Raw genomic sequence first — 25,892 nt, 5'->3', positions numbered from 1 at the left:
CCAAAAACATGAGTGATCCAATAATTTGTCTATAGAGGGTAGGATCAATAGATTCTAAATGTGTTGCTTCCTCTTTTAGCTTGTGTAGATTAGTTTCCATTGAAATTGCAAGTGGCTTGCTGTCCATCATCCCAAATCTATTCAAAATATCCTAAGTATATTTTCCTTGATTTAAGATGTAATCTTCCTGTTGACATACTTCTAGACCCAAAAAATAATGTAGTAAACATAGGTCTTTCATGTCAAATTCAGCAACAAGATCCTGTTTGCATTTAGCAATAAGATGATCTTCACCTGTTATCAAGAGATCATCAACATAAAGAACCACTATGAACATATCTCCATTAGAAATTTTAAAATAGATATTAGGATCAGCTTCATTTTTAGAGTACCCTAATTTGATAAGATAGTTGTTAATTCTTTCATACCAAGCTCGAGGTGCTTGTTTCAGGCCATACAACGCTTTCTTTGGTTTACATACATAAAGGTTTTCATTTTTTATCACAAAATCTTTAGGCTGTTCAATATAAAATTCTTCATTTATGACTCCATTTAAGAATGCAATTTTCACATCCATTTGATGCACCTTCCATCCTTTTGCTGCTGCTAATGCAAGAATTGCCCTAACTGAAGTGAAAGGAGCAACCGGGCAAAAAGTTTCTTCATAATCAATAGCGGCCTTCTATGAAAAACCTCGAGCAACAAACATTGCTTTATGTTTCTCAATGCTCCCATCTGCTACATATTTGATTTTATAGAGCCATATAGAAGAGACAACAAATCTGACTTTAGGTCTAGGTATAATATCCCAAACATCATTTTGTAGTATTGATTGATATTCTTCAACCATAGCATCTTTCCACACTTAACAAGTTAGAGCTTCTTCAACAAATGTAGGTTCAGATTTAGTGAGCTCAATTACTAGTGCAATATAACATGATTTAATTCTGGTTCTCTTGACTTCCTTAGCAATTTCATCTAGTTCAATATTATTTTCTTCAAGCATTTTTCTTGCCCACAAAGTCCTCTTTTTCATATTTGAGATGTTTCTATTTTTTGCATCTTGTATTGATCTAGTTTCTTCTGATATATTCTCCCTTTGAATTTCAGATGGTTCTAACTTAGTTCTTCTTTCTTTAGGTATATGTATATATACAGGACAACCAAAGATCCTAAGATGCCTTAAGTCAGGTTTATTTCTTGTAAAGACTTCTTCAGGTGTTATATTTTCTATAATGGAGTGTGGAAATCTGTTTTGTATGTATACAGCAGTATTTGTGGCTTCCACCCAGAATGAAAAGTGTAGGTTTTGATCATGAAGAATAGCTTTTGCTACTTCAACAATAGTTCAATTTTTTCTTTTTGCTACCCCATTTTGTTGAGGATATAAGGTACTGTATATTACCTCTTAATCCCAACAGATGTACAAAAGGCTTTGAAATTTTCAGAGGTATATTCTCCCCCATTGTCAGATCTTAGAGTTTTAATTTTCTTTGACACTTGATTTTCCACCAATTCTTTGAATTCTTTGAATCTTGATAACACCTCATTTGATTCTTTAACTTTTAGAAAGAAGATTCAAGTCTTCCTAAAGTAATCATCGATGAAGGTTATGTAATAGGAGTAACCCCCTAGAGAAAGAGTTGGCATGGGCCCACATAGATCAAAGTGAATGAGTTCCAGGATTGATTTAGACTTGTGTTCAGTAGGAGGGAAAGGTTTTTTAATGTTCTTTCCTAGAGCACAACCTTTACATATGCTTTTATGTTTAGAATTTAGGTTTGCAATTCCAAAGGTGATTTTTTCTATCTTTGATAGTGAACTGAAACCAATATGCCCAAGTCTTCTATGCCAAATTTCATTAGAGTTTGTTTTTTCATGATTAAGAGCTTGGTTTTGAATGTTGCATAGTTTATATAAGGTCCCATCTCTTGTCCCTATGGTGATAGCATTTCTTAGACTTGAGTTTTTAGGCCAGTACAAAACTTTGTCTTCATTGAATGTAACTTGAAATCCTTCATTCGTTAATCCAAAGATTGAAATTAAATTTCTTTTTATTTCAGGTACAAATAGAACATCTTTCAACCTTAATGTAATTCCAGCCCTTAATTGAATAGAGCAGGTCCTAATACCTATGACTGGATGAGTGGAGTTGTCTCGAATAGTAACTCCTTCGGATCTATAATTTCGAGTGTTTCAAATTTGTCCCTGAATCCTATTATATGTCGAGAAGCACCACTATCTATTATCCACACATTTTCATTAGAGTTTATCTCACTTGATAAACCAGAGTAAAAAACTAGATTTTCATCTTTCTTACTTTCGGTTACGGAGACTAAGATTCTTTTCCTTCTATGGCAATTTACTAAAGATATGTCTGAATTTCTCACACTTATAGCATTTAACTTTGGAAAGATCAATTCTATTGAACTTATTATTCTTTTTCTTATAGTCATGTTTCTTTCTTTTAAATTTCCTCTTTTTCCCTTGATGATTTGGAGCTGAGAAAAGAGCTTGATTTTCTCCCTCTTGATTTGATACAATACCTCTGGAAATTAATCTTGACTCTTCTGATGTACAATCAGTTTCTAGTTGATCAAATGAAGGAATTGAAGGTCCACTGACAACTTGAATGAATGCTTCCCATGATAGTGGTAATCCTCTAAGTGCTAATATAGAGAGTTCTTGATCGTCTACTTTGTTTCCAATGGAATTTAGGTGATTTTTAATTTCAGAGATCCTTCCAAAATAAGATGAGATTGTTTCTCTCTTATTCATTTTAGTATTCATCAGTTGATTGTTCAAAGTAATCAATCTATTTGAGTTGTTGATTTCAAACGCATTTTTGATTGTTGTGAATACTTCAAAGACTTTCTTCAGATTTGATATGGAAGGAGGTATGTGATCCTTTATGGAGTCTACTATGATTTTCTTGGCTTTATTGTTTCGCCTTTTAAAAGTGGTTTTTTCGGTTCCATCTTCAAGAATCAGATTATCAAATTCAATGAAGGAATCTAGTTCTAGTTCTTCAAGGATCATGGTAATCCGAATTTTCCATGAAAAGAAGTTTTACAGCACCTTCAAGTCTGTCTTCTACTCTTACACTATTTGACATGTTTGCAGCACTTTTAATAGTCTCTCTACCAACCTGGCTCTAATACCATGTAAGTTTTAATAGATCTTAGTTGGTGTAGACTTATCAAAGTGTTTCAGTTTGTATTCTATATTATAGCAAACTGGTGTCTTCCTTATACAGTGTCAGACTCTCTATATTCTTATTGTGATAATATCCTATTCTTACCTGAGATCAGTATGCCACTTTATTGATATGATTTTCAGATATGAGATAGGAGTTAATATATATACATATTTGAAGCACAACCAAGTAGGGGCATGACCCTACATGGTCATGCCTCAATATACATATAGACTAGCATCGGTTCATAGAGATCAGTGAGCCTAAAACAGAAACAATATATGCTACAATATGGGAGACCCAATAACAATGCAATAACATAATATTAGTCACAAGATGTCACCCAATAATCCAGGCAATGTGACAGAGATATAAACTACTCAATGACAACAGTTTTACTGCCTGTCGTTATCATAATATGAGGTTAATCTATAGTAGACAGTTTTCTGAAGTAATCGATATATCCAGATGTTAAGAATATTATGATAATGTATTTACGATGGGGATACTGTGATATTAAATTGACGGTAATTATATTATAATCATTTGCGCATGTGTGTGTGTGTGTGTGTGTATTTACCAACTACTGAGCATATGTTTCAATACTTTAAATGCTAACATTCTTAACAGTTTGGAGGGAGGATATTGATGAGAAAATCATTTGTGCATTCCTTAGAAGCTTGCACTAGGTGGGTGGAGCCGTTGGATTACATCTAGTAGAGTCCAGGTCCATCCATGATTCATTCCATTCGCAGTTAGAAGTAGAAGCGGAAGTAGAAGTAGAAATAGAAGTTATAAGTCTAAGATTAAATTGAATTGACAAATTAGAAAATCAGAAGCTATATTTTCATTGTACATTGTGAAGCTAAATCTTTAAGAGTGCAGGAGTTGATACCCATTGAATGAATGGCATAGGTCCATCTATGACAACCAGCATATCACATCATAAAACTGAGTATAAGTCCACGATTAAGAAGGAACCTTTAAGTCATTTCATAATCTTACTTTTGCAAGCTCAGCATGAAAGATGACCTTATATCAAGAGCGGATTGAGGGTTTGTTGTTTCTCCTTGAAACATTAAGTATTTGATTCTGCATGTTATAGTGGAACAAAACTTGTGTCAACATGACCAAGGCTCCATTCTTTAATAATGGCAATTATAGTCTCTGTGATTTACCTCTTACAGTCGACAGTGATTAGAAAAGATTGCAACTGTCGTTGTGCCTTCAGAACATCAACAACATGTGAATGCATATTGTGATATCTCAGCCAAGTCTTAGTCAAGATGATTAGTAAACTGTTGATGCAGCCTTGACACTTCAATGTTAACATCGCCGTCTTATTCATGGGACGGTGCTGCTGTCATCTTTCTGAGAATTACTGTCACATACAGTTTTTATTTCCCTGTTGCTGATCATTTCTTAGGTAGTTGACCCTCCATGGTACGATCGCTGCTGTGCATATTACGAGGTAATTGGTAAATACTTGCTTGTTAATAACAGAGACCGAAAGGTCAATTTATACAAAAGAATGGGACGATGTTTCCTTAAGAAACGATCGTAAAGAATAGAAACATTCTATTCCAGAGAAAGCAAAAAACGAAAGCAAACTAAAGCTAAAGATATTTACAAGATAACCATTAACTAATAATAGACGTCTTATCTATTATTGTAATACCCTCCCTTAATGGTTAATCTATCTAACACACCAAGCTGTCCTCGGAATTTGACAAACTTATCAGGACCAAGAGGCTTGGTGAGAATGTCTGCAGTCTGATCTGTGGTAGGAACATACTACAGATCTCTAGTCCTGTCTTCAACCAACTGTCGTATGTAATGACAATGAACATCCACATGCTTGGTTCGTTCATGGAAGACTGGATTCCGTGCTAACTTGATAACGCCTTCGTTATCAACAAACAGAGTAGTCAGTCCTGCTGGTGACATCTGCATATCCCCAAGCATACGACGAAGCCAGACAGCTTCACATCCTGCCTTAACAGTCCCTCTGTATTCAGCCTCTGTAGAAGAGAGAGAAACTGCTTGCTGCTTCTTGCTGGTCCATGTGACTGCACCGGATCCCAAACTGAACACATCCAGATGTTGACTTTTTATCATCAACAAAGCCTGCCCAAACTAAATCTGTGAACCCACTGAGTTTAGGATTAGAACTCCGAGAATACAGAAGTCCATAATCAGAAGTGCCCTTCACATAACGAAGCACACGCTTTGCTGCCATCCAATGATCAGCCTTAGGAGCTGTCATAAAGCGTGAAATATAGCTGACTGCGAAGCTGATATCAGGCCTAGTAGCAGATAGGTAGATGAGGCTGCCTACTAGTTGCCTATACGTAGTATCATCAACGGAAGGAGAATCAGACTTGGCTGATAACTTGAGACCTTTCTCCATAGGTGTTGTAATGACCCTTACTATAAAGGCCACTGAAACCCTCAAATTGGACTTAGGAATTTTGTCAAACAGTTGGCATGTAACCGAATAAGGCTGCAATATTACTAATTGTTGTACAACGAAACCTCAATATATGATGCCAATAATGTATGAACAACAATTCCAGATTATAACACTACCAATCTAAGAGATAGATGACAATATGAAACTCAAATATGAAGTCCAATGCAATTCTGATTTTATGACAGCAAATAGAACTGATTACAATGAGAGACTGTCACAACTATGCACTTCTAATACATCAAGCTCTTGACAATGCAATGTTATGACATGAACAATAACCCAGTTCAGATTTGGAATGCAAATGACGAAACTTTTACAACAGTTATTAATGACTGGAAATAACTATTTATGCAATGACAGTGCTGACTGTTCTAATCCATAACATGCAATATTTTGGCAATCAAAACTTCAGTTTGTGCACCTGGAATAGCTCCAATTTTGCCGGATATAAATACTGAATTGATGCCACACAAAGACCTCACAATCTGCCCCAAACCGACTCACAAAATTGCTGCTGCTGCCCAACTGACAGGGTCGTACAGGTACGGCCTGGTACAGCTGCTAGATAAAAATATTGCAGCGTTTTTTGTCACTCCAAAAGCAACAAATCTGGGAGCCTAGGGTTGCTGAATAACCCCCTAAAATATGAAATTCATCCGTCAAACCAATTAGGAGTTATGAGCAAAAACGTGGGTCCAAACCCTGGACTGGCAGTCTGAAAATAATGCACAACTGTGTCTTCAAACCCTGTTAATCAATCCACAAATGCTAGGGCACAACTGAAACCCTTATTCCAACCAAAGTAAACCTTTATAACTGAATCTCAATGAAGTCCAAATGAGATGGTTGAATTACCAACTCCTCAAATGCAACAATTCAAGTGATATTTCACACCCTCAAAGTCGCCAATCCAAGGGAGTGATTCGTTCCCAAAGATCAAATAATAATTTGCAGACCCAAGAGACTACAAATTTGCTCCACAATGGAAGAAGTAGAAGAAATCTCAAATCCAAGCATGTCCAAAATGAGAGGCCCAGCCCTCTATTTATTCACTTTTCTAAGAAGTTGCTAGAACTTCTAGAAACATCCTTTATAAAATCTCATTATAATGCACTTTTTATAATAAAGTAATTTTATAAAATAAAAAGTGCAACTCAACTTAAAATTATAACATGTAGGCCCCAATAACACATAATAATAAAATATAACCTCTTAACACTTCTTCAAGAGCAAGATATGACCATCTGATCCGCAGAATTGACTCTCTCTCCACACCATTTGCCTACGAGAGTCTGGAATAGGCAAAATCCATGATCAATGTCATGTCGAACTAAAGAGGGGACATTACAGGTGTAGATGCAGGTTCACAATCCTGCATTCGGAATTTGTCTAACAAGGCCCTGGCATATTTGGACTGAGAGATGAATATACCAGAAGACTGTTGCCAAACTTCAACACCTAAGCAATAATGCATGAGCCCAAGGTCAGTCATACCAAAAGACTAGCATAAGTGTTGTTTGATTCCCTGAATCAAAGATGCCGAACTGCCAGTGATGATCAGATCATCCACATAGATAACCAGAAGGATGATGTCACTGTCAGTAGTCTTGATGTACAGATTTGAGTCTGAAGAACTCCTCTTGAAGCCTTGATCACTGAGGTACATATCAATCTTGATGTACCATGCCCGAGGGGCCTACTTCAAACCATAGAGAGCTTTTACCAATCTGAGAACCTGATGGTCTTTACCAGCAACCTTGAAACCAGGAGGTTGCGTCATGTAGACCTCTTCATGGAGATCACCATTCAGGAAAGCACTCTTTACGTCCATCTGATGGACCTTCCAGCCAAACTGTGCTGCCATGGCTAGGACTAATCTGATGGTGCTCATCTTTACAGTAGGAGCAAAGGTCTCCTCATAATCAATGCCCTGACGTTGAGAAAAGCCCTTTGTCACTAAACGAGCTTTGTACTTATCCAAAGTACCATCTGATTTGTATTTGATTTTGTAGACCCATTTGCAGCTAATGGGTTTCTTCCCTGGGGGAAGATCAAAAAGGACCCAAGTGTTGTTCTTTAGCAGGCTTTGGTGTTCAAATTGCATGGCCTGTTCCCACTCTGGAATTCCTTTAGCCTCGGAATATGTTTGAGGTTCAAACACACTGTGAATGTTGGCCATAAGAGCAAAGTTAACAGAATCTGTAGTTTTGCTCTTTTTCCAAGCAGTTCTCCCATCAATGAGCTCATCATCATGAAGATCAGCAAGTGTCTTAGCCCACCACTTAGGCCGGAGAGGAGAATGACCAACTGTAGTACTAGGAGATGCTTGATCAGCAGGATCCTCATCAGAAGAATCTGGATCAAAACTCAGGTGAAGCATCTTCAAAACGAGGTGATCCTGCAGGAGAAGCCGGAGGTGTCTGTACAGGTATCACTGGCAAGACTGGAGCTATAGGAGCTACTGGAGCCCTCCCATCAGGTGGACCTAATGGAAGCCGAACTCCCAAATCATGAACCTGCATAGGCTGGTCTGCTGGATCAGGAATAGGAGAAACGGGCATGAATGGTCCTTGCTGCTCATCAAAGACTACATTGCGGCTGTATATGAGACAAGATGTCTCAACATCAATAAGGCGGTAGGCTTTGTGAAGACTACTATATCCAGCAAGCATCAGTTTTTGACTTTTGGCATCCAACTTGGTGCGTGAAGCATCAGGGATCCAAACAAAAGCAAGAGAGCCAAAAACCTTCAGGTGACTGATTCTGGGCTTGCGACCTTACCAGGCCTCTTCCGGAGTTTTACCTTTGACCGCCACTGTGGGTGACCGGTTCAACAGATAAACTGCAGTGTTAACTGCTTCTGCCCAAAAACGCTTCGGAACATGTCTGTATTTGAGCATGGAACGAGCCATCTCGGTGATTGTCCTGTTCCGACGTTCAACTACACTGTTCTGTTGTGGCGTGTGGGGTGTGGTGAACTGGCGTTGGATGCCATGTGTATCCAAGAAGCTAGAGAAAACATTAGAACAAAATTCCCCCCCATTGTCTAATCTAAGAGTAATAATAGATTTCCCAGACTCTTTCAACTAAGGGTTTAAACTTCTGAAATACAGTAAATGCATTGGATTTCTTTTTAAGGAAATACACCCACATTTTTCTACTGAAATCATCTACAAACAACAGAAAATACCTGTACCCAAGAACAGAAGGAGTGGCCATAGGGCCGCAAATATCAGCATGAACAAGCTGAAGTACTTGGGAAGCTCGCCAAGAATCACCACTGGGGAAAGGTGTGTGATGTTGCTTCCCAGCCTGACATGCGTCACAAACTCCAAGCTGTTGGGTTTGAATCTCTGGCAAACCAAGAACAAGCTCATCCCGAGCAAGTTGTGAGAGATAATGCACATTTAAGTGCCCATATTGCTGATGCCAAAGTGTGCCGATGGAAGATCGCCAAGCAGCCATAGCTAAGTCCTAAGAATCACCAGAATCAGTAAGTCTGAAAAGACCATGATCCTCAAGACCAACTGCAACAGTAGACTTAGTCGCCCGATCAGTGATGTTGCATTGATGTGAACTGAAGGTGACTGCCAAGTGTGGAGAAAGTCGCAGCAACTGACTGACCGAGAGTAGATTTAGTTCCATCCCTGGAATGTAGTACACATCAAGGAATATGAGCTTCCTCCCAACAGACTGAATTTGAATGTTGCCTTTACCAACAACTGTGTACTCTTCTCCACCACCAAAGATAACAGAATCTGAATAAGGCTGGTAGTCAGTAAACCAGTCTCTGCGGTGAGTGAAATGTCGAGAGGCACCTGAATCAATGTACCAGGCAGATGACTGCACATGATCTGCGGGTCTTTTAGCCATGAAGGCGTAAAAGGCAAATTCCGCCTGCTCAGTGTGCTCTGCATTGTTCTCTTTGGGTTGCGAACCTGATTGCTTAGACTGGGCAGCTAAGCGTTTCCGACATGCAACCTTCATGTGACCATACTTGTGGCAATAGTTGCATTGAATGTTCTTCTTTTTAGTACCATCGGATGCTGGAGCAGAAGACTTCTGCTGAGATAGTTGCTGAAATTTGCCCTTATCCTTCTGAAAGGATTTCGCAGCAAAGGCTTGCTCAGTGGAGGTGGAACTGGAGCTACCACCGAACTGTTGTTTCCACCGATCCTGCTGAAGTAGCAAGGTGCAGAGATCAGTGAACTTTAGATCAACACCAGTAGATGTGATGTTGAGAGTCTCGATAAAATGCTCTTAGGAATTTGGTAAACTCCAAAGAGTGATTACCACAATATCCTCTTCCTCCATCTTGCGACCGATGGCAAGTAATTGATCACGGATTTCCTGAATCCGATTCAGGTGTGCCTGGAGCGAGGTGCGCTCATCCATGACAATAGAAAACAGAGTGTTTTTCAGAAAGAAGACTCTGCTCTTGTCGGAAGTCTCATGAAGACCTTTGAGATGTGTCCAGATTTCGGCAGCTGTTTTGCCGGATGGAATCTGAGAAAGTTGGTCATCAGCTACAGATAGTTTGAGAAGCATTACTGCCTCTCGATTATTCAGATCCCATGTATCTTGATCAGGACCCGAAGAAGTCGGACACTGCGTAACACCCAGAACAAGTTAATCGGTGTTTCAATATTCGAAGATTGTGATGATGCGCTGCTTCCAAGTTCCATAATTGCGACCATTGAATTTGGAATTATGCTCGAGCAGAATATTTGTCAGAGATGCCATGGCACGTTTTTCAATAAAAAACTGTGAAAATCTGTGAAGGCACATTCTTCGAGGCAAAAATACGGAAGACCCAGAAGAATCAGAGAATGACCCAAAAGAGAGCTCGAAAAACCCAGAAGGAATCTGCTGTCATTTTTTGAATCCGCTGGCTCGAAAATCAAGGCACAAAAATCGAGGCACCCAAAAAAAAACGGACAACAACCCAATTGAGCTCTCAAAAAACCCACCAAGAATTTGCAAACAAAATATTTTTTCGACCCCAAAAATTAGGGTTTCGAAAAAAACGGCCCTAGCTGAAAAAGGCTTGAAAAAACTTCAGATTTCTTGATAAAAAATGGTCAAATCTGCTTCCCAGCAAATGATTAGAGACTAAGACGTTGCAAGACAGAGTGTGACCTCCAAATGATGGCGGATTTGCAAAGGTTTGTGAAAAAAACGCAGAGCCGCGACTGATACCACGTGAGCTTGCTGAAGAGAGAAGCCACGATTTTCACCAAACACAGAGCCGTGAGTCTGAAGGACCAGACAATCCGTGGTAAAAAATACCAATAAAAAAAACCGCAATTTGCAGAAGATGTTAGGCAAAAGAAATCGCGATTTTCAGATACCAGCTGAGAATGGTACAAAACGACCACGATTTTCATGCAATTTGCAGACCCGAGTTCAGAATTTCTCTAGACAGAAAAACCTAGGCGGGTTTTTGGAGAAAATAGCTGAAATAATTTTGGAAAAATTTAAACAAATAATTTCAAGAAGAAATTATAAATTTTAACAAAAAAATTTAAGTATTTAGCTCTGATACCATATTACGAGGTAATTGGTAAATACTTGCTTGTTAATAACAGAGACCGAAAGGTCAATTTATACAAAAGAATGGGACGATGTTTCCTTAGGAAACGATCGTAAAGAATAGAAACATTCTATTCCAGAGAAAGCAAAAAACGAAAGCAAACTAAAGCTAAAGATATTTACAAGATAACCATTAACTAATAATAGACGTCTTATCTATTATTGTAATAGTGCAAGCCTGCCATATATCACATAAGACATCTCATATTGAAGGTGCATATTTTGATCAATGGTCTTGAAGTCATTGCTCTAAAGATCAGAAACAACTTATTAATGATTGCCCCCTTCCATTGTTGTTAGTCTTTGTCGTCTCAGAAAATTGTGAAATCTTACAGAGTAAGACAATTTTCTGTGAATATTTACTGATGATGAACATGTCTAGAGCTGGGGGTACAACAGCAAGGATGTAATCCTGAGATGGCATGAGAATGGCTTTCACACCATCAGAAAAAGGGAGGGAGTGAATGATTTAATCAAAGATCAAGAAGAAGCAAGCAAGTTTTTCCCTAGATCTGCTTTGAACCAAGATCTCCAAGATAAGCCATCTGGCAGCAGCTCCAACACATTACAAGCATCTGGTAGAGAATGTCACAGGAGGGTAGGAATGTAGGAGGATGTCTCAATACCATATGCAATTATATGGTTAGCTTATACTTCCCAATTCAATTAGGCTACTAATAGAAGGTTGCATGAAGAATATGTTAAGCTTGAAGATGCAAACTTGATATTAAATACAGCATTGAAAAAAACTAATTTATTGAATGACAACCATTGGGTTCAAATTCACTTCTTACACAAAAGACACCTAGTGCACATCAATTGCCATCTACAGCACCGAAAGACAATAAATTGGAAAATGAATAAATGAATTGGAATCATTATTGAAAAAGACTCAGGTGGAGAAAGAAGGGGACCAATTAGATGCAAAGGTTTGCAAAACCAAATCGGAAGAGATGGAAGATCCCAAGATAAGAATCATTATTGAAAAAACTCTGGCAGAGAAAGAAGAAGCCCGGGAAAATCTGAGGGTTTGCAAAAGTAAATTAGACTAAGTAATCAATATGATCTTCCATTACAGTATTAAAAAACTTCGTAGAAGCAAAACTAATAGGAATAAGGAACAAGTGGACATCCAAGGTTTACCAGATGAAGCTTCTGTTCTTGTCCCTCACATTTCTTATGTGAGTGCTTATTCTAGATGAATTTTGCACTGGAGGTAAATGGGACTTGTTGTTGTCTCAGTGTTTGCTTAGCTGAAATTCCTCTGTGTTTTGAACGGCATATTGGGTCTGAGTTGTGTATTTGCCCTTCCTAATCTAATAAGTTATCGGATTTCCCTCTCAAATATGCTCTTTTGCTTTGAGGATATGGAAGATCCAGCATTCTTATAATTTCTATGTTCTAAGTATTGGCTTTCCCATTTGGCTCTGGGGTGCTTTGAGTTTTATCTGTTTTCTATGCAGTCTTTCCCTCCTTAATATGATAAATTGTCCAACTTCCCTCTGAAATATGCTCTGCATTCTTATTCTTTCTATGTTTCGGTACTGGCTTTCCCCAGTTGAGTATAGTTATTTGAGTTTTATCTGTTTTCTAGGAAGCTCTCCTTGTTTGTTAAGTTTATACCCGACATTCATGTTGCCTTTTTAGGGCTGCTATTTCCTTGAATGTCTAGATCTCCTTGTTCAGCTTATTGTGTTCCTCAATGGTTCCCCTCTAAATGATCTCTAAATGTTGCTGTGTTGGTGATAACCTTGCTAAAAGTGCATGTTCATGACTAAACCTGAATAGTGTATACTTTAAGTTTATATACATACATAGTCAATTAACTGCTCCCTTATGATCTCTCTCATTTATAGAAAAAGTGAATTTAGGAACAATTTTTCTGGGTTTTAGCTAACTCAACCAGAGCATAACTGAGCATATCTGACTACCTGGTGAATTCAGAAGCCATAATCTATACTCCAATAGCATTGGCTAGTCTTTGAAGTAAGTATTCCTACTACTGCTCCTTGAGGAACAAGAGCAGTCGAACTGAAACGGATGTAATACTAGGGAGATCTTTTGTGATGTTTAAAAACTAGCAACAAGGGTTTCATGATAAGGTCTAATTTCATCATAAACCAAGGTCTTACTTGACAACCCCAGTCTCATATTGTGGAGAATATAGCAACGAAGTACACTTTAGGCATCATTCACTAGATCTACAGGGTGTAAGGGCTTCCAGTTCTCTTGTACCCTTGTATCTGGTGTTCTGGATTCCCAGGAAGCCCACACAAAGATACAGATCAGCACCTTCTCTCCTTGACTGTAGTCTATTTTCCATTTTTCCAAATAGAGTTGCAGCTTGGATATGCTTTTTTGTGCTTGGTTATGCATAAACTTGGCCGAATCCTTTCTGATCATTGAAATATTTTCTGATAAACAAATGGCCTGCCATTTGGACATCGAAGTGAACACTGGCCTCCTCTGGAATACTCCTATTTCCCAAGAGAACTGCCAGTTCCTAAGGGCCTGTTTGGCAACGGGAATACAAGCAGAATAGGCATATATGTAAATTCTTAAAATTTTGAATTCTTCGTTTGGATGCACCAAATCGGAATTGGAATACGAAGTAAAATAGGAATACGTATTCCAATTTTGGCCCAAAAATGAGGTTTTGCAATTCCACCCAAATAGGTGTTATTGGAATACGTATTCCTATTCCACTTTTATTTATTTTAGAAAACATTAATTTTAGGGTCCACGAATGCCCCATCAAATATTGGCTGAACCAAACAGAGAACAGGAATATGTAGCCCCATTTTCTATTCCAGAATAGCTATTATTATTCCCCTATTCCTATTCCCGAAGCCAAACGGGCCCTAAAGGTTCAAAAGGACAGTGCACAGGTAACAAACACTGATCTCACAGTCTATCCCAAATGTAAAGGAGCAAAGGCTTCAGAGCTGGGAAGGACAAGGTTTATTAACTTATCAGGTCTAACTAAGGTTTGTGAAAACATATGTAGAAACAAGGACTCTTCTTGTTCCATTTTGGTACTTCCTCTTGAATGTTCATATTTCCCAAGAGAAATGCTGGTTCGTAAAGGTTCAAAAGGACAATGCAGCAGTAATAATCTCTGATCTCACAGTATATCCCACATATATCAGGAAAGACAACATGTATTGACTTGTCAGGCCTACCTGAGGTTTGTGAAAACATATTGTAGTAATAAAGACCCTTATTGTTCCATTTCGGTAAGTAATGTGCCTCACATCTTTGATCAAAGGTCTCAAAAATCACAGATCCCAGCTTATTAGAAGACATATATCAACATTTCAGGTCAAATTGTATTTTGCCTTCTACCCATGGACAAAGCAAGATGCTTAAACACTATCCTGTTTTAAAGCCCTTGGAAGTATTACCATCACCTATCTTCTTTGCAATTAGCTTTGAGAATCTAATCTTACATTACCACTACAATCTCTATTTGGACTGGATTTCAAAAGATATTTCATGTTACCTTATGTTGAAAAAAGCATTTGACTAAAATATATTGGTAACATGGTATCGTGTATTCCAGTACAAGAAAATGACTCGGTTTATCAATGAAAGTATCCATGTCAAAGGACCCACCATTTGTAATATTAATTTAGTATAATAGCACAATTTCAACTTTCACGTGAAGAAAAAATACAGATAAAGTGCAAAGGATGAACCTGTCCCTGCTGCATGATGCAAAGCTGTTGTTCCCAATTGATTGGAAGTTACTGCGGGATCTGCACCATGCTCCAAAAGGTATTTAGCTGTATCTAAATGCCCCATTCGAGCAGCATGGATAAGAGGAGTCTCGCCTATGGAAAACAGACAAACATTAAACACTTCATCATATTAGATTGATGATCCTTACAAATGCAGCCAGATTAATGAAAGCATTTTGATACTATAAGGTAATTTGGATACAAAGATAAATTCAACATCCCATTCCTATGCATCAGAAATTTTGTATATCATAAAAACATCTTAATTCAGATTCCTTACCTTTGCATCATTTCGGTGTACGTTTTATTCAAAAGATAGACTCAAAAACAAAGCATACGTCACCTACAGTTAAATGTGTTGATCATTAAATTTATAAGCATGCTGATGAATTCTTTAAAACTTTAACCACTGAGGATAAGGGTATTTACAACAATAAATATGTTGATCTCCTTAGATCAAACTTAAGAGCAACTTTTGTTAATTTAAAAAAAATCCAAACAAAACCTTGAAAATACTTGGTCCCAAAAGTCTTCATGAATTAGTTTGAAAATTTATATTGATACGGCAAAGTTGCAAACAACAATAAAGTAGCACATAAAAAAGAATTACTTGTGTTGTAAATTACTCCTTATATAAGCAAATTAATCTTCAGTATAGCTTATTCAAATAATGGTTGAATAAATTATGCAAGTAACAAGCTGAAACACACCTCTAATAACCTATTTCAAGCACTGTCCAGCACAATATCACTCTCAAAATTAAAATGGGAATCAAAATGCCAGAAAGATAAACAAGGACCGACTTCTCAGGATACTAAAGAGGAAAAGGAATAAGAAAGGCGGACAAGAACAAATACTATGCAGTATGACAGGATAGATGGAAATCTAGAGCTTCTGTGTGTTGCATCTTGGGATACAAATGCCTGAAGAGACTGACTAAACCGCGATATAGATTAATAAAGTCAGATAACTACAAAACAGATCTTTCAATTTCCTTTTCTTCTATCTAAATACTTAAAAAGTGGAATATGGTGAGATTCTATATCTACCTAATCAACATCTGTTTCATCAATTCAGACAAGAAGAATGAGTAACAACCTCCCCCATAACCCTTCCATCTTGTCTTTTTCTATTCTTCTTTGGAGATTATAGAAAGACAAATCAAGGGAGAAGTCAAAAACTAGAACTCAGTTTCATGTCAAAATTGAAATAATAATAATGCCCTCAATAGTATGATAATCTCCTTCAACCAAACAAATCAGAGATTTGTCTCACTCGACCAAGAGATAAATTCCACCATTCATGAAGTTTCAGATGGTAGAAGATGAGAATTGAAATAATAATACCCTCAACAGTATGACACTCTTCTTCGACCTAGAAAATCAGAGATTTATCTAGAGATAAATTTCACAGCTCATGAAGGTTCAGATAGTAAAATCAGAGATGGTCTCAAAGAAAATCCAATCCAACCTATTCTGATATGGTAAAAGAGAGACTTGAAAGATTGAAGATAATACACTTAAGATTTTTATTTTTTACACGATCTGAATAGCCAAAAATCCCCCATAGAGGAGAACCTAACATGCAAGCTGATAGCCCCAAAAGATGATTTTCAGCATTGTAAGGCTCATATTTGAAGAATGGCAAAATCTTCTGGGTTTTGACCTGTAAATTTATAATGATTGATATGGCACAGTAACTCAGTGAGGCCCACAAGAGGCAGAAAGCAAAAAAGAGGACTAAAGTTTGTTTATAGCCTTGATCAAGTCTATAAGATGAGAATGTTGAGATGGTGTCCGCTTGCCCTCGACCAATCATAAGGCCCCAGTTACACATGTTCAAGCACACTCAACTATATTATGCCAAGTGTACATGTGGAAGGTATCTCGTGCCTCTACCTTATCTATTTTATCATTGTTTCTCAAAAGCATTGTAATTTTCTTATCGGCCCATTGTGTGGTGCCTTCATGTAATAGGATGATAGTGTGGCAACTCTAACTAGGATTTGTAATGGATGAATCTTACCCCTTGATCTTGAATTGATCTTGGCCCTTCATTGTAATTTAACAACTATAAAAGGCCAAGGCCTTATCATTTGTAGGGAGTTAACTTTTAGATTTATTGGAAAGGAATAAGATTAGAGTATGAGACTTGTTGAAGTTGTTTCCGTAATGCTATCAAAGTAATTGGTGATTCATTGTTGGTCTACCTGGTGGATTACTTGTGTTGCTTTGGCGTATTGCGTGCTTTCTTCAATTCCTCATTTAGGCTTTTACTTCATGTTAATTAGATGCATTGTTTAATTGAATGGAAGTGAGATTTTGTATGTATCCTTGGTGAACACACTTAGACCAAACCACTATCTACTTGCTAATTGTAAGTTTGTCTTGCGTCATTAAATGGCATTTATATGAACTTAACTTTGATTATTGCTTGCAAATTGATATGCATTGATGGATGGTGTTTAATGAAATCATAGTAGTTTAAACGTCTTACATTTACCTTAGGAGATTGCACTAGTTTGGTTGATGTTGATAGCTAACCTAAGTCTAGTAGAGCCATAAAGACATCCATAGTTTATTCCATTCTATGAGTGTATTAGATTCTCTAAAAGCCTTTCTTTTGTAGTTTATTTGCTTGGAAGGGATTGATGACGTAGGCAAAGGATGAATAACTAGGGCCAAAGGCTCACCCAGCTATCCAAACCACCCTGCAAGAGTTAACACAACAGAAGCAAACACAAAGAACAGCAACCAAAAGGAGGAAGAAGAGTAAAATACTTTTATTGATTCATCAAAATATCTTCATACATGCCCAACTGTAAGGCCTTCTAAGTTACAGCCAATTACAAATACATTCACATTCAAAGATCCAACTGCAAATTCGCACTTTTAGTTTTGCTCTCTAATCTTCTTCCTAAAAACTTACCTAACTCTAAACCTAAACACTTTATTTATACTTTCCAAAATGGCTTACAGATTATACTAGAACATTACATAAGAGGAAGGCCGACCCAACAACGGTCTGGACGCATCCCAAGAAAAGATCTTAACATAAATGTAGTGATCAAAATAAATCTCGCAAGTCGGCTCGCAAAAATCACGTCCAAATGTTGACACTCGGCATATACTAGGTAACTCGACAAATGAAGAGTCACTTGGCATACACTGGGTAACTCGACACATGAAGAGTCACTTGGCATACACTGGGTAACTCGACACATGAAGAGTCACTTGGCATACACTAGGTAACTCAGCAAATGAAGAGTCGCTTGGCATACACTGGGTAACTTGGCACATGAAGAGTCACTTGGCATACACTAGGTTACTTGGCATACACTGGATAACTTGGCACATGAAAAGTCACTTGGCATATACTGGGTAACTCAGCAAATGAAGAATCACTTGGCATACAGTGGAGCTACAGTAACTTGGCATCAACATGCAGAAAGAAACAAAATGAGCAGAATAACAAGGCAACCCAGGATGCTCCTATATCAGACAACTGGAGTTGAAAGAAATGATTCTCCTAAATCATTGAGATATCACAATCTAAGCGAAATCCAACTCAGATTGAGAAATCCATGAAGCATCTTCAATAGGCCCGTTCTTCCACTTTACCAAATATTCATAGTAATATTTTCCTCTTGTGCTCCTGCCAACTCTCTGATCCAATATCTGTTCAACTTCTTCAATTTGCTTCTTAGGATAATCTTCTAATACAATAACTTCATCATCTAACTCATGATACTTATACAAATCAGCAATATTGAATATAAGAGATATATCCATGTCATCAGATAACTCAACTTCATAAGCATTGTCACTGTCAAACTTCTTCAAGATTTTACAAGGTCCAAATTTCTTCATCTTCAACTTACTGTATGTTACAACTAGGAATCTTCCTTTCTTTAAATGAACCATCACCTCATCACCAACTTGAAAATTATGGTGTCTTCTGGACTGATCAGCATTCTCCTTATACTTTTGATTATTTTGTTCCAACCTCAACTTCACTTCCTTATGCAAAGACTCCGTAAAATCAATAAATTTTTCTCCTACAGTGTTTTTATTTTCTTCACCAGCAACATCTCTCAAATCTGATATACCTCTAGGATGCATTCCAGTAACAATCTCAAAAGGTGTCTTCCCTGTACTCCTATTCACAGAATTGTTATATGCAAATTCAACTTGTACCAATACTATCTCCCAATCACTTGGCTTATTCCCAACTAAACATCTCAACAAATTACCCAAGCTTCTATTCACAACCTCTATCTATCCATCTGTCTGTGGATGGAATGCAGAACTAAACTTCAGCTCAAAACCTATCTTCTTCCACAAAGTCTTCCAAAAATAACCAACAAACTTACTGTCTCCGTCTGAAATAATACTTTTTGGTAATCCATGCAATCTCACAATCTCTTTAAAGAAAAGTTCAGAAACATGCTCAACATTTGATGTCTTCTTACATGGTATGAAATGAGCCATCTTAGAAAATCTATCCACTACAACAAATATAGAATCATACCCCTTCACTGTCTTAGGCAAACCAAGAACAAAATCCATCCTAAAGTCATTCCAAGTTTTCTCAGGAACAGTAATAGATGTATACAAACCAGTATTTTGACTCACCCCTTTTGCAACTTGACAAACTCCACAACTCTTTACAAAATTTTGAACATCCTTATACATTTGTGGCCAATAATACTTCTCTTTTCGCAAACTCAATGTCTTATCAATTCCAAAATGTCCAGTCAATTCACCACTATGCTTTTCCTTAATCAAATTCAACCTCATAGGACTTCTAGGAATACACAACTGAATACCTTTGAACAACATACCTTCTTGAATGAAATATTCATCATACTTACTTATGTGGTCTATCAAATTTGGTGCTCTGCACTCTCTCCACGCCTCAAAAAAATTAGGATCAGCATAATACAACTCTTTCATTTCATCAAAACCAAGAACTTCAACCTTCATTTCAGTCAACAAAGAACATCTTCTACTCAATGCATCAGCAACTCTGTTAGTAACTCCACTCTTATGCTTGATCACAAAAGTAAAACTCTGCAAGTACTCAACCCACTTCATATGTCTTTGATTCAATTTATGTTGACTTCCCAAGTATTGTAAAGCTTTATGATCAGTATACAGCACAAGCTCCTTAGGAATCAAATAATGTCTTCACTTCTTCAATGCTTGAACAATCGCATAAAATTCTTGATCATACACAGAATACTTCCTTTTAACATCATTCAACTTTTCACTAAAGAAAGCAACAGGCTTAGCTTCTTGACTTAACACAACTCCTATTGCATTACCACTTGCATCACATTCAACTTGAAATACTTTGTTGAAATCAAGTAAAGCCAATACAGGTAATTCAGCAACCTTTTGTTTCAAAGTCTCAAAACTCTTATCAACTCCATGTGTCCACTTAAATTCATTTTTATCTCCCCTCGTTGTTTCAGTCATAGCAATACAAACTGGACTGAAATTCTTTATAAACTTTCTGTAAAAACTAGCCAAACCATGAAATAATCTTACCTCACCCACATTCTCAGGTGTAGGCCATTCCAAAATTGCTTTAACCTTCTCAAGATCCATCTTCAAACCATCAGCTAAAATCACAAATCCCAAATACACAATCTCTTCTTGTATAAAAGAACACTTTTCAAATTAATTAGCAACTTTTCCTCTTTCAACCTCTACAATACTTGTCTAATATGCTCAAGATGTTCTTCCTTAGTCTTGCTGAATATCAGAATATCATCCAAATAAGCAATCACAAACTTACCCAAGAATCTTTTCAGAACTCCATTCATCAACCTCATGAAAGTACTAAGTGCATTAGTCAAACCAAAAGACATAACCAACCATTCATACAAACCATCTTTTGTCTTGCAAGTAGTCTTCCATTCATCACCTTCTCCGATTCTGATCTGATGATAGCCACTCTTCAAATCAATCTTGGTAAAATACTTTGCTCCACTCAAACAATCCATTATGTCATCCATCCTCGGCATAGGAAACCTATATTTCACTGTGATTTTGTTAATAGCTCTATAATCAATACACATTCTCCATTCTCCATTCTTTTTAGGTGTTAATACAGCAGGTACAGCACATGGACTCAAGCTTTCTCTGATCAAACCTTCCTGCAACAACTCATGCACTTGTCCATTAAGCTCTTCATTCTCTATAGGTGTCAATTTATATGGTGCTTTGTTTGGCAAACTAGCTCCAAGAATCAAATCCATACAATGACTTATATTTATTACTGGAGGTAAACCATCAGGAATATCATCAACAATAATATCTTTATACTCATTCAGCAATTCTATAATTTCTACTGGTACTTGACTATCACTATCTATTGTCACTCTGTCATTACTAGCTTCTACTGCTCGGTCATTACTACCAACACGGTCTTCTAGGAACTATGGCAAAACAGAATTGATTCTTTTTCATTTCCTTTTCAAATTGTTTCGCATTAACCATGCAAATTTTTACAACAGTACAATTAACCTCATCTAGACTTTCGATCAAAGGCAGCAATGTTTGTTTCTTCTCATTTACCCAAAAAGTATATTGATTCAATCTTCCATCATGTAAAGCATATCTATCATATTGCCAAGGTCTACCCAACAAAATATGACACCAATCCATGGGCATAATATCACACAAAACTTCATCAAAGTAATGTCCAATTTTGAACTTCACAAGGCATTGTCCACTTACCAATATCTTATCCTCATCTTTGATCCATGAAACATGATAAGGTTTGGAATGTTTCAGCCTCTGCAATTGCAACTTGGTAGCCAGCTCTTCTGATGCCAAATTTGTAGAATTTCCACTGTCAATGATCACCTTGCAGCATTTTCTAGCCCTCTTACATCTAGTCTTGAAAAGACTTCTCCTTAAACCAGGTTCCTCATGACTTCCCTTATTACATTAGGTTCTTCTCACCATCAGATTTTCTCCAGCCTCAGGTCCACTTGGTGAACCCTCATCATCTTCTTAAATCATAGCATTTCTATTACCTTGCCTACTTTCAGAGGATCTACATTCAAAAGATCTATGTCCCTCTTTACCACATCTAAAACAATTACCATGAAATCCACCTCAAGAATATGGAATACCTCTTCCTCAGTAAGAATTAGCGCCTCCTCGATAAGAATTACCACTTTTCCATTCGGTTTTGCCTTTGTCATCATTCTTCCATTCAGATTTGCCTTTATCCTACATAGAACTGTCAGATCTGCCAATTTCTCCATAAGATCTATCTCTGCCTCTCTGGAATCTACCACCTCTACCTCTTAGTCTTTGTTCATGCTTCTTTGTCAAGATCTCCTCAACTTTCAAGGCATATTGATATGCTTCTTCTACACTTTCCAACTTCGCAAAATTTATTTCATCCTGACTTCCACATCTCAATCCATTAATGTAACTTGCAATTTTCTCAACATCATCATCCACATGTCCAGATCTCATGTCCAATCTATAGAATTCCTCAGTATATTCATTCACAGTCATGTCCTTTTGTTTCAAATTTTGCATCTTTCTCAACAAGCTAACTTGGTAATCAACAGGAAGGAATTTGTTCTTTACCTTGTTCACCATCTTTGGCCAAGTTCTCATCTTCTCCTTTCCTCTCCTTTGTCTATCAGTTTGCAAGTGCTCCCACCATAGTGATGCATGACCTTTCAACCTAGTGACTGCAATCTTCACCTTTCTATTATCAAGAGTGTTTTCATACTCAAAGAACTTCTCCATATCAGAGATCCAATCCAACACAACAATGGTATCCAATTTTCCATCATAAGGAACAGCTTCTACAACAGACTTTGAATTTGCCCTAGACAATATTTGCAACAATCTTTCTTCATCTTGATCTTCTTCAGGTTTTGGATTATGGTTTGGTATTGCTACTTCATCATCACTTACATCATCAAGATGTGCTCCTCTCCTCTGGGTTGTCTCAACAGCATCTAATCTGGCTGCAATTTGTCTCAACTGATCCAATATAGCATTATCAACATTATTTCCTCTACCACACCCATCTTTACAAATCAGGTTCCTGCAAAATTCTAACCCTCTGCAAGTTATAGGTGTTGGTAAACAGATTAGTCCTTTCTTGTTTCTTGTGAAAATATGACTCTTAATGCCTCAAATTAGGAATAATATCTGAATACAACAGTTGAAAAACCACTCTGTGATTACTGGCTTCTCTCTGAATTGGTAGGTACAGCTCCTTTGTGAATGATGTTCAAGGAATTATGTTTTGTTCCTAAAACTAATGTGGGGTATGCTCTTAACTTGAGAGCAGAAGAGGCAAACCAAATTAAGCCTAACTAAAACTTAATTCAGGCAAGAAAAACTTCTCAATACTGAAACATTCACGTACCCACACGTCTTATGAATCCATAAATCTATTCGCATAAGGCTCGAATAAGCCGAAATTCAAATCTAAACTATAACTGATAAATCAGGAACGTTAACAAAATCTTTTAGCCGAATGAATCATAACAATACTTATCACATCCATTCATGATCTTGAAAACAAGGGAAAGAAGCTCTATTCCTCCTTAATTCTCTGTAAAACGAAAAGGAAACATGGACTGAACACAATACCTACTGGAACAAAAAATAATTGACATAAAATACCATTTAATTAACTCTGCAACAAAAAGTACTTCACACCAAAAATTTGCCGACTTGAAAGAATTGTTTTCGAATCCCTGTTGAATTCTGAATGGACCCTTTCATAGAGCATCAAACTTTTTATGCATTCCTTTTGAAGCCTTTCTTTTGTCCCAAAGCAACATCATATCTCCTACCATAAACTTTCTGGGTCTCGTTCTTTTATCAAAAAGCTCTTTCACTTGCATCTAATGCTGTATAATGTGGTCTACAATCTCTCTCCTTTCTTCTTCGAGTTTGCTTAGATATAAGATCCTCTTCTCCAGACCATCCTTATAGACATCATCCTCAATTACTTCTCTGAGTTTGTTCGTGGCTAACTCCAAAGGTAGGGGCAGGTTGGCTTCAGTTCCATAAACCAGTTCAAAAGGGGATATACCAATTGCCCTCTTGGGTGTCACTCTATCTGCCCAGAGTGCCTCATGAATCTTTTTGTGCCAAGTTTTCTGATTATCTGAGACTAGCTTCTTAACAATATTAATTAAATTCTTATTGCTAGACTCTACCTGTCCATTCCCCTGAGGGAAATAATCAGATGAATGACCAATGGTGATCCCATACTCAAAACAGAAATCAGTAATTTCGATTGAAGAAAAATAAGATGCATTATACATTACTAATTTAATAGGAACACCAAACCTGACCAAAATGTTTTCTTTTATGAATTCACACACCACCTCGGAAGTAGTCTTCTTTGTAGCCTTAGCTTCTACCCATTTAGTGAAGTAATCAGTTGCAGTTATTATATACTAATGACCAGCACTAGATGTAGGGCTAATAGGACCAACAAAGTCAAGGCCCCACTATTGAAAAGGCCCTTTGATGATAACAGGTCTCAAAGGTAAAGCAGCTAATTGACGACGTCCGGAGAACATCTTGCACTTTTCACACTTTGCTACCCATGCATATGCGTCTTTAAACATCCCAGGCCAGTAATAACACTGCCTTAATATTTTAAATGCTATGACTGAAGAAGAGAAATGTCCCCCACAAGCTTCATCATGGAATGTCTTCAACAGCCTTTCTTGTTGTTATTTATCTACACATCTAAGGAAAGTACCATCAATAGCCCTTTTGCAAAGCTTATCATCCCAGATGACATACTTAGCCGCTTTTAGTTTTAGATCTCTTCTTTGCTTTGCATTTAGGCCCTCTGGACATTCACCATAAGTTAACAGGTAAGAGATGTTTTCAAACCATGGATCGCAGAGACCTACGGCTAACACCAATTGTTTTTCACCCGATTCTTCTGACCTTCCAGTGATTTTGTTTTCTGCAATTGCCTTGCATAGAGCATTTCCTCTTATCAACTTGGTAGGTTTAATCTCTATATTGTATTCTTGTATTTTTCCTACCCACGCTCCTCTAACATTGCAACCTATATCCTGTTGTGTCAATACACACTTTACTGCTACATCTAGGACAAAAACTATTAAATGTGAATGCAAGATATAGAACCGAAAATGTTTAAGAGCCTTGACTACTGAGAAAGCATGCTTTTCAATTTGCGAATATTTGAGTTCATGGTTCTTTAAAGGTATGCTCATAAAAGCAATAGGAGCTTGTACTCCTTCATCATTCTCCTGCATAAGAATAGCTGACAATGTGTGTTCAGAAGCATAGCAATAAATGATAAAGTCCCGCTTATAATTTGGATGACACAGTACTGGAGCATTAGCAATAGCAGTTTTTATATTATGAAACGCTCGCTTCCTCACCTCATTCCATTTGAAATTTGAATTCCCTTTCATCATAACCACTATATGTTTAGTAGTTTCCACGAAATCAGGCAAAAATCTTCTGAGAAAATTCACCTACCCAAAGAAAGATTTAACCCCTGTTTTATTTGAGGGTAGGCTTAGTCTCTGAATAGCTTCCACTCTTTCAGGGTCGACTATAATGCCTTCCTGGGGCACTATATGGCCAAAGAGCTTTCCTTCTGTCACACAGAAAACTAACTTCTTTGGGTTGAGAGATATTCCATGTTCTCGACACCTTTGTAACACCCTCCTCAAATCTCCTATATGATCTTTTCTTTTTCTTGAGAACACGGTGAGGTCATCCAGGTATATGACTATGATTCGGTCTTTCAAATCAGCGAATGTGTTACTCATGCATCTTTGGAATGTAGCACCAGCGTTGATAAGTCCAAAAGGCATTATGCGATATGCAAATGTACCCCA

The 25,892-nt window shown here is 37.3% G+C and overlaps 1 protein-coding gene across 2 annotated transcripts in view; it reads right to left on the bottom strand.

Annotated features, from left to right (window-relative positions):
* LOC149576641 (uncharacterized) overlaps positions 1–25,892 on the bottom strand; it is a 239,168-nt gene that overhangs the window by 190,154 nt on the left and 23,122 nt on the right. For both annotated transcript variants that reach the window (XM_089818699.1, XM_089818690.1), the window contains exon 4: positions 14,960–15,094. In XM_089818699.1, coding sequence (XP_089674825.1) covers positions 14,960–15,094 — 135 coding nt within the window. The remainder of the gene's footprint in view (positions 1–14,959; positions 15,095–25,892) is intronic.

Source organism: Cupressus sempervirens, chromosome 1, assembly GCF_028749045.1.
Source record: "Cupressus sempervirens isolate cs-2001-9-10 chromosome 1, ASM2874904v1, whole genome shotgun sequence".
In the NCBI taxonomy this organism is placed as follows: Eukaryota; Viridiplantae; Streptophyta; class Pinopsida; order Cupressales; family Cupressaceae; genus Cupressus; species Cupressus sempervirens.
The sequence above is the reverse complement of the archived record's forward strand: the minus strand, read 5'-3'. Positions and strand labels throughout refer to the sequence as shown.